Source organism: Propithecus coquereli, unplaced genomic scaffold (assembly GCF_000956105.1).
Source record: "Propithecus coquereli isolate 6110/MARCELLA unplaced genomic scaffold, Pcoq_1.0 Scaffold526, whole genome shotgun sequence".
NCBI classification, from domain to species: Eukaryota; Metazoa; Chordata; class Mammalia; order Primates; family Indriidae; genus Propithecus; species Propithecus coquereli.
In genome coordinates this window covers 767,876-778,108 of record NW_012151130.1, presented here as the reverse complement: position 1 = coordinate 778,108, position 10,233 = coordinate 767,876, and the positions used below count along the sequence as shown (strand labels likewise).

The window sequence follows — 10,233 nt, the reverse complement described above, 5'->3', positions numbered from 1 at the left end:
AAGGTAAAAAGTGAAGCCTTAAAATGGCATTTTTAGTAATATATTAATTTTTTTTCAGAATGAAATTTTCACATGTGGAAAATTTTCTTTAGGTCTTATCATTTTGGGAAATAGGGCGTATCTGCGTGTGAGCAGCTAATCCACTTGATGTCAGTGTTGCTTTAAAAAAAAATCTACTCTGAGAGGACTTGTCTAATAGAGTCCTTCTGTCACAAAGGAAGCCACTTTTCAATGCCTTTTTTGGGGTTAATCATGAAAACCCTATGCTTTAGGATCCCCTTATACCAAAGAAAGTCAGTGAATATGGGGAGTTGATGTTTTCATTAACTGTTGTTAATGTTGTCTAAGTCTCTTCCTCCTTTGTACCAGACAGTGTGATAAATATGGCCTTTCAGGAGATGAAGTTTTGTTTTTGTTATTGAAGAAGTCAGAGGGCAAATGCTGGAAGCTTATCTTTTAAATGGTTTAACAAAGTGTATGACAAAACAGTCTTTCCTATTTTACTTAGATTTTTAGAGCAAGGAATCTGTAGGTATGGTGCCCAGTGTACTTCAGCACATTCCCAGGAAGAACTAGCAGAATGGCAGAAAAGATATGCTTCACGACTGATAAAATTGAAACAGCAAAATGAGAATAAACAGCTCTCAGGCAGTTACATGGAAACCCTGATAGAAAAATGGATGAATTCATTATCTCCTGAGAAAGTGGTGAGGAAAATAAACTACATTTTTTGTTCGTTTGTCTTAACACATTAACTACCACGTGAGTTGTATTTAACTCATGCTAGTTTTGAGCCTGGGGCCTCGGGAAGCATATGTGACTCACGTCTCTTTACCTTGGGAGCTGTGACAACTATTTTTCAAGTTGTATATGACTCATACACAAAAAACAATAAAAATAACAAATTTTTCAATAAATTAGAAAGGATCGTTTTGTTTTTGACGTTTTTATTCTATTTTCATAATAGAACACTGTGGCCCCAAGGAAAATTTTTTTTCTAATGTGACACCCAATGTGTTAAACAATGAACTTGTTTGAGTCTTGACTTTATTATGTGCTATATTTTGGTTATTTCCTTATCTTTTATATGAAGAACTTGATTCTGCTAAAATAATGTTTTTAGTAGCAAAAGTAGACCCATTTGTTAAAATAAAGAGCAGAACTAAATCATTTGGCGATTTGCTTGTGCTATATTAATTACCTGCATTTATGCAGTTTTTGCCTGGCATTTTGTGATAGTTGTTAATTTTCTTCTGTCTCTTAATTTAGCTTTATTATATTTTGTTCTTATCAAAATAACTGAAAGTGAATGTATAAAATAAAAATACCTTGCTTAACAGTTCTGACATCTTTACTGTTGACATTTATTTACCATGCAGAAAGTTTTTTTTTGTGCTTTTAGCAGTAAAAACATAACATGAACTGCTCTCTATTTTTAGCTTAGTGAATGTATAGAAGGAGTAAAGGTAGAACATAATCCTGACCTGTCGGTTACTGTCAACACCAAAAAATCTCACCAGACATGGACCTTTGCTCTCACTTGTAAGGTATGAATTTTGTACTAATTAAAGAACATAAATTTTGCCCAATTTTCTCAAACCTTTTTTGGACCTTTACATATCTGTGTTAAAAGAGCATTGAAAGTATTTTAATCTAAGTACATAGTTATATATTGTGCTAAAGTGTATTTCTGTATTTCAGTCTTTGAAAGTACAGTTTTTTTTTTAACCTTTGAGATAAGATCTTTGTAGATGTTTAGGATGCTTTCTTATTATTTGGTAAGGAGATCTTTGACATATTGTCTTCTAAACTTGGAACATAGGATGGGGTTCATGGCTTATAATTATTTAAAATTGATTATTTAATCTGGTGTTTCTAAGATTTTTAAACAATGACAATTTGTTTTTATGTTTAATTTGATGAAATCACGAATTCTATAATAATGGGTTTTTTTTGTTTTTTTTTTTTTTTGAGACAGAGTCTCACTGTGTTGCCTGGGCTAGAGTGCCGTGGTGTCATCCTAGCTCACAGCAACCTCAACTCCTGGGCTCAAGCAATCCTTCTGCCTCAGCCTCCCGAGTAGCTGGGACTACAGGCATGCGCCACCATGCCCGGCTAATTTTTTCTATATATTTTTAGTTGTCCGATTAATTTCTTTCTATGTTTAGTAGAGACGGGGTCTCGCTCTTGCTCAGGCTGGTTTCGAACTCCTGAGCTCAAACAATCCGCCCGCCTCGGCCTCCCAGAGTGCTAGGATTACAGGTGTGAGCCACCGTGCCCGGCCTAATAATGGGTTTTTAATATGGGATATTTTCTGCGACAATTCCCATTTTAAAATTATAATAGTTACGCTCAATGGAAAAGTTGTATGTACTTTTTGGTGGTGTTTCTACCACTGTGCCATCTGTATCTTGAGATGAACAATTCAAGAATACTTAGCATCAGCCTTGAACCCAATCCAGTGTTTCAGAGGTAATTGCCCTCTTATGAAGGCTTCTTACTTGAGGGTACATAAAACTTTTTTAGGCAAAGAGTGCAGAAAGTTGGAGGTTGATGGTTATCCAGGGTGATAGCTTTTGCCACAATGAAAGATGAACATATCACAGAAAGAGCAGGGAGGTTAGTGATGTAGCATAAATATATAGTTTTGACAACTGATTTTTAAAATACCATTCTGCTTTTTTTCTTAAATGGCTTATGAGCACAATTGGTATTTTTAACATAATATCTTAGAAACATGGGAAAGTAAGAGTCCCTTATGGAAGTATTTTCATTGAAGAGCCCAGTTACAATTGGATTTTTACCCCCTTGTACTCAATGAATTATTTTAACTTCCTTGTAGCCTGCAAGAATGCTGTATCGTGTAGCATTGCTTTATGATGCTCATCGTCCTCATTTTAGTATCATTGCAATATCTGCCGGAGATAGTACTACCCAGGTATCACAAGAAGTCCCAGAAAACTGTCAAGAATGGATAGGAGGAAAGATGGCCCAAAATGGATTAGATCATTACGTGTATAAAGTCGGGATAGCATTTAACACAGAAATATTTGGAACTTTTCGCCAAACCATAGTTTTCGACTTTGGATTGGAGCCAGTACTCATGCAAAGAGTAATGATTGATGCAGCTTCTACAGAAGGTAATATTTAGACTTTTTTCCCCTGATACGATGTATTAAAAGGCAACATTAAAAGATATGTATTGGCCCCTAAATGTTCCATGGATAGGCAGGGAATAATAAGGGAAAAAAATCCCAAGTTAATTGACTCATTTACTGTGTAATGGGCTTAAAATGGTTCACATTGGGCCCTGTTGTCTTCATCCAGTCATCAGGCAAAGCTTGAGCTTTGAGGTTCCCTAAACTTATATGAGTAGATGATCAAGTCTGTTTTGGTCTACCAACTTCATTTTAAAGTAAGATGGTTTTAGCACAGTAGTCTCTTTCAATATTAGTCTGGGTAGAATAATATCACTTTAATGGTAATTGTGTATACACGTACGATGTTTATTTTCATGTCCTACTGACTGTCCAGTTAACTTTGCTAATGTTAGTACATTATCTCTGAATGAAAAGTCCTAAATATAAGCCTTCATAAGTCAGTTCGTACATTCACTAGTGTTAAGGAGACCAAGATGCTTTTAATAGGATCTGCTTTGTGTTTTTGAGAAGTTGTCCCTGGTTTCTATATGTAAGCAGAACATGATGAATTACTTTGTATGTTGTCACATTACTGCCTGTACCTAAATTTTATGCCAAAACAAGACAAGGAAAGGGCATGTTATCCCACATTTCTTTGGCTCTTGGTTGGATTTATAGGTGTTTTATTTAACAAAGACTAAATATTTAACAAACCCTTCACATAGCAGAGCTGTATGAAACTTGCTGTTGTGTGGACTATAGCTAACTATAATATATTGTGGAGGATGTTTTTCACCATGTACCATAATGTCCCATTCATGAGAACCTAGAAGAACTTGTTTCTCATGAGCAAATACTAGGATTTTGTTTTTTGGAAACAATGAACGGTGAAATTGGTCTGTCTACCTCTCTATTTCAGTTGCTAGTGAGGTTAAAGCAACATTTGTGTCCAAATTTAACAATTAGGTGATATCTTCTTGTATGTTACACAGACTTTATTTTATCCTTATTTCCCACTTTCTCTGATCTCTTTTACTTGTTTTTATTCTGTAGAGTTTATTTTTGTCATCTTCTCAGTACTCTTTGGAATCAGAATAAATTAAATTCCGTAGCCAAACGGATACGATAGTTGACAAAATAAAAATAAAGTATTTGGTTTATATCTAATAGCATAGGGTTTGGCAATTTCTTTCTGCAAAGGGCCAGCTAGTAAATATTTTAGGTGTTTCAGGGCAGATGGTCTGTGTTGCAGCTACTCAGCTCTGTATTGGAGTGAGAAAGCAGCCATAGGCAATACGTAAACTAATGGGCGTGACTGTGTTTCAATAAAATTTTATTTTCAAAAACAATGGCTGGATTCGGCTTTCATGCTGTGATTTGCTGTACTAGTAAGCTCCTTTTAGAGACCAGAATTTAGCACCTTTTTTAAATCATAAGGAGATTTAAATAATACAGAGAGATCAACATGCATCCCCTCCTCTCAAATATAACTAAAACGATGTTTTTGGCTTACATGTGTGTTGTTTTTTAAAAGTTTGCTTTTAGATAGGTGGCTTATAACTCATGACTTGCTTTCCCACAGAAATAAGCTTGTAAGTATTGTCAAGAATCCTTACTAGTTTTAAAAGATTTACTTAGTAATATAAAATGTTAAATGTCTACAATAAAAAGTAAAAGAAAGTGATACTATTTATTAAAATAGATGATAATCAGAGAAGGTGGTGATGAAGAGAATTTCAGGGTGCTTTCATGGGCTTGAGAAGAGTGAAGGTACTTTGACTACTTTTGCCTAAGATAAATTTTACTTTTCTAGTTGGAAAAGAAGAGCAGTGGATGAAATTCAGAGTCAAATAGAATTGGATTCAGATCCTGATTTTCTGCTTATTACCTGTGTGACCCTGGGCAGAGTACTTAACATCTCTTAGCTTCATGGGGAAACATCTCTAAAATGGAGCTAGTTTTATCTGTCAGAGGATTGTGAGAATTTGAAATAAGTCTTGCACAACATCTGGCTCATAGTAAGCACTTAGTCAATAGTAGCTATTATTTTTATCATTAGTCGTGATTAGGATAATTTTGGGCTTATACAAGGAATGAAGAAAGGAAAAGAGAGGGAGGTTTTTGTTTTTGTTTTAAATGAGGACTGGGACTAGGGTGCTAGCAGAGGGACTAAAAAGCAGAAATTAAAGACCCAAGCCGTGGCACCTGCAGATCTCGGCAAGGGAATGTAATATAGGGGTTGAAAGAGAAGTTGTCCAAGATGACTGATGCTTTGAGCCTAGTAACTGGAGGGAATAAAGAGTCTTCTTTCTGCTGTTTCAAATATATAATTTTGAGGATATAATGAATTTTATATTTCATTCAGCTAGGGTAGAGGGAATTAATACAGACAAGGATATCCTCCTCCTTTTTTACAATACTATATCCTTTAGTGACCTCTTTATAGTTTAATACCTTTGTCTGTTTTCCCTTAAATAACGTTCTACCTTTAAGTATTTATGTTATGGAAAGTAATTGAAAAAATTAAGCATTTTCTTGACTGATTTGGAAACATTAAAACCATTTCACAGAGAAATTTGCTTTTCAAGGACAAAGAAAAAATAACTAATACAGGAGAACAATGTAAAATCTACAGAATGTATTTTCTGATATAAGATTTTGAACATTGTAAAAAGAAAAACTTAAATATAGATTAGGCAAACAAGATGGCATTTGCCTAACTTTTTTTGATCGTTACTCAAATCAGCTGACTTTTGCTAATTTTTAGTTTCATCTAATTCCCCACTTTTAAAATTGATGCCATTGAATATCTTACCATTTCTGTTAAGTTCTTAGCATTTTTATTGCACGACTACATTTGTTTCAGTGTGATTGTACAGAAGTCCTAACAGAATTCTGAAGAAATGAAAGCAGTATTTAAACAGTATAGTATTTATTTCCTGCTTCTGTCTTAGTACTAGTTAGTGTTTTTGATTATCACAGCGAGTTCCTGTCAGCAAAAAATTTTAGGGCACAAAATTTGTTTATGTGAAATCACATTTTATAAAATATTCTGAGACAATAAAAATGTAAAATGGCAGTGTCCTATTTTGTATCTTTTCCTGGAACACTTGTGTGGACAGCGTTCAGAGACATTGAGAGCAAGATAACTACTTTGTTAAATTGTTAACAATGCGGGAGCCTGGCTAATTTAATCTCCAGCTGGCCGTCTGTTAGCTCAATGTTTCCTAAACTGTGTCCTACTGAAATTAATAGTAATACCTATGGTACAGGGTTCCATGTACAAATAAGTCTAGAAATGCTGCATGCTTTATTTCTCTCTTAGAGCCACAGTGTACCTCACGTGATTACAGGTGCTCAGTGTCTGTCAGACTGATTTGAACACGGGACTTAGTTACGTTAGTGTACTACTCATCGAAACTTAAAATCAAGTTGTGTAGCAGACATTTATATTTCTCTAATTCACTGTTCAGTATTGAACTAAAAATCCTACTTTAGTTAACACAAATTTGAATAGGGCCAGGGTTGGGGGGGTGTGGAAAAACCATATATACATATTTTTTCATTACTGTTATGATACCTAAAGCACCCAGACCTTTCTTATACATAGGCCATGAACGAATTTTTCTTTCTCTAGTCATTCTATGGCAATCCTGTAAACTTTTCAGGGAATATGTATAACTTTAACTTTGCTTTTTTAAGTTTTTCTCTTGTTGGTGAGATTTCAGGTTCAGAAAAAGACACTATATACTAAAATTTTTTTTTTGGACTAAAAATATACTTCTCAAAAATGTGTGCAAAAGGCATCAACAAAGGCAGGAAGTTAGTGAGTTTTCTCCTTGTTTAGAAAACAAACTACATTATATGCTTCCTATGACAACTTTGATTAATGGAAAATTTTGTTTGGCAAAATTGATTTGGAATTCTGTTTTTAATATTTGGAAGCAACATATTGAAAATTAACTCTTATGTTTAAGTCTGCAAACTTGATATCATACATTTCTCTAGTTGAGTCTAACAGTATATGTTGGCATTAGCATTAAAATTTAGTATGACTTAAAAATTATTGCCAACTGCCAAAGTTGTTGCTAAATTAAGACCATACTGTGTGTGTGTGTGTGTGTGTGTGTGTGTGTGTGTATGTAATATTATGGGATCAGAAAAGTAATAGAAAGATAGATTAAAATAGTTTATTAATAAAAGATAAATGTAACTGAGTAGAAGCATGTAAGAAGTGTGAGGTATTTCTTATGCTATTATCCTGCTGTTTTAACTATTGTTAGCCTCTTCAAGAGAGAGAAAATAGGAACAGACAACATGGGCAAACTAAGAGGCATTCATCTTCTATGTAGCAGTTTTGGTGAAAGGAAGGATACTGAAATGGATAGCTGGTAGTTTGGATTACTTTGGGATTATATTTTATTGTTAACTTGGGCAGTCAAGACTTATAAAGCCACAGACCAAAATGTTAATATTGTCTAAGGAAGAGTGTGGTATCTGATTTTGGAATTAGGAAGCATTTCATTTTATTCTTTAAATCCTAGATAAATATAGCTGTTTTTAATAAATTCCATATTTAGCATCCAGTTACTGCTTGCCTCTTATGTCAGACTTTTTGACGCTGGCACATGCGGATTTTTTTTTCAAGATTCTTTTTTTGTATTGCATATTTAGACTGGATTCTTTTTTCCCTTACTTCTTAACTACTCTCCAGGTCCTGTTAAAGATATTTTTCAAGTCTACTACTACATACTTCAAGACAAAAAAACAAACCCACTCTTTGGATGCTTTATTAGAGTAGTAAATGTGTGGTTAAAATGAGAGCACTGCTATTCTCAGTATCAGAAGGACAAGGGGAGTTGGGAAGTGTATCCTGTGGCAGACTAGTTATTTCAACCTTGAATTCTATTTTTGCCAGTGGCAGCTCTTCCCTTATGTTATCTTCAAAAGAGTAGGTATGTTCTAATTATCTTTAACTTTTTCTTATGGACTTCTCTTAAAATATGTTTAGAGGTTCTGCCTACCACATCTCAGGGTAACATATTCCATAGGTCTACAATTTCTTTAGGTTAGTTTTGAGATTTTTTTATTATAGGAGCAGGTTAATAAGTCAGTGATAAACTCTCTCCAAATGGTTTTATAAATATTGATCCTAACCCGTTCGCTTTTCGTCTTCCCTCTGTGTTTTTCACCTTCACCTGTTTTAGGTTGAAGAAAAGTACATACCAAGGATGAACTAGCTCAGGCTGGCCTGAGTAGTGCATGTGCCTGCTTAGATGTTAGCAGGTACACATGTGCTGTGGGGTGGGGGATGACAAAGAGCTCAAGTAGTAATGATTATTTGTCTAGTGTCCCCATAAGGGGACCTCACCTCCCTGTATTTAAAGAGACACTCCCAAGACCTAACAACCTTTAAGCATTATAAGTTTTGTAAGTTAGGTGGGTTATTAAACAGGTTTATAATAAGTTTCTTCTTACAAGTGAGAGGAATGGGACCAGAAGTTTGACTCAAGTTCAGATGAAGTAGGGAAAGAAAAGTGGCTTTTGTAAAATATATCCTTTGTGGTAGCCTCTGGCCACAATTTATAGCTGACATTTTAATTAGTGACTTAGATGAGTAGTTTGAAGACTTTTTGATGCTAGCATACATGGATTTTTTTCAAGATTCTTTCTGCTCCCCAGCTTTCCCCTTTCCTGTGCTGTTTGTTTTTTTTTTTTTTGAGACAGAGTCTGGCTCTGTTGCCCTGGCTAGAGTGCTGTGGCATCAGCCTAGCTCACAGCAACCTCAAACTCCTGGGCTCAAGCGATCCTCCTGTCTTGGCCTCCCGAGTAGCTGGGACTTCAGGCATGCGCCACCATGCCCGGCTAATTTTTTCTGTATATATATTTTTAGTTGTCCAGATCATTTCTTTCTATTTTTAGTAGAGACGGAGTCTCGCTCTTGCTCAGGCTGGTCTCGAACTCCACCCGCCTCGGCCTCCCAGAGTGCTAGGATTACAGGCGTGAGCCATTGCGCCCGGCCTTCCTTCTGTGCTGTTTATATTCACTTTAAATAAATGGAATACTATTTAACATTGTTTGAAATTGTTTTGAAATTGTTGCACTACCTGCTGAAGACACTGAAAAATTATTTAATTTTTATGGATTCATAATTATACATATTTATGGAGTACATGTGATATTTTGATACAAGCATATAATTTTAAGAGTTTCACAAAATCAGGGTGGGAATCAGGGTACTGTCTAGATAAAATGAGAAAAACAAATACTATCACTGATGCCACTTTTCCCAAAAAGCCTGAATACTTTTAGCCCAGAGTAGAAAGTATAAGTTGGTTTGCATATTAAATAGGTGATTCAGAAAGTTTTTTCAAAGGAAAACTCCATCATTTTAGGTTTGTTATTGTCTCAGCTCCTTAAACATCAGTTAGAAATAACTAGTGACTTTTTAAAGTGCATGAACATAATATCGATCTAGGCATAGCATAAATTAATTAAAATAAAGTAAAATTAAAAAAATTATTAAGTATAATTTTCCCACCCCGAAAGAGCAGTCAGACATCCTTTTAAAACTACATATTCTTAATAAATAGATTCTTCACTATTATGTAGAATTTAATTTTAAATTTTTTTTTTTTTTGGAGACAGAGTCTCACTCTGTTGCCCTGTAATGGGCTTAAAATGGTTCACATTGGGCCCTGTTGTCTTCATCCAATCATCAGGCAAAGCTTGAGCTTTGAGGTTCCCTAAACTTATATGAGTAGATGATCAAGTCTGTTTTGGTCTACCAACTTCATTTTAAAGTAAGATGGTTTTAGCACAGTAGTCTCCTTCAATATTAGTCTGGGTAGAATAATATCACTTTAATGGTAATTGTGTATACACGTACGATGTTTATTTTCATGTCCTACTGACTGTCCAGTTAACTTTGCTAATGTTAGTACATTATCTCTGAATGAAAAGTCCTAAATATAAGCCTTCATAAGTCAGTTCGTACATTCACTAGTGTTAAGGAGACCAAGATGCTTTTAATAGGATCTGCTTTGTGTTTTTGAGAAGTTGTCCCTGGTTTCTATATGTAAGCAGAACATGA

General features: G+C 34.8%; 1 protein-coding gene across 1 annotated transcript in view; it reads left to right on the top strand.

Moving 5' to 3' along the window:
• Positions 1–10,233, top strand: part of HELZ (helicase with zinc finger) — a 185,126-nt gene that overhangs the window by 84,776 nt on the left and 90,117 nt on the right. Inside the window, exons 8-10 of the mRNA XM_012656897.1 lie at positions 509–707; positions 1,440–1,547; positions 2,843–3,140. Coding sequence (XP_012512351.1) covers positions 509–707; positions 1,440–1,547; positions 2,843–3,140 — 605 coding nt within the window. The remainder of the gene's footprint in view (positions 1–508; positions 708–1,439; positions 1,548–2,842; positions 3,141–10,233) is intronic.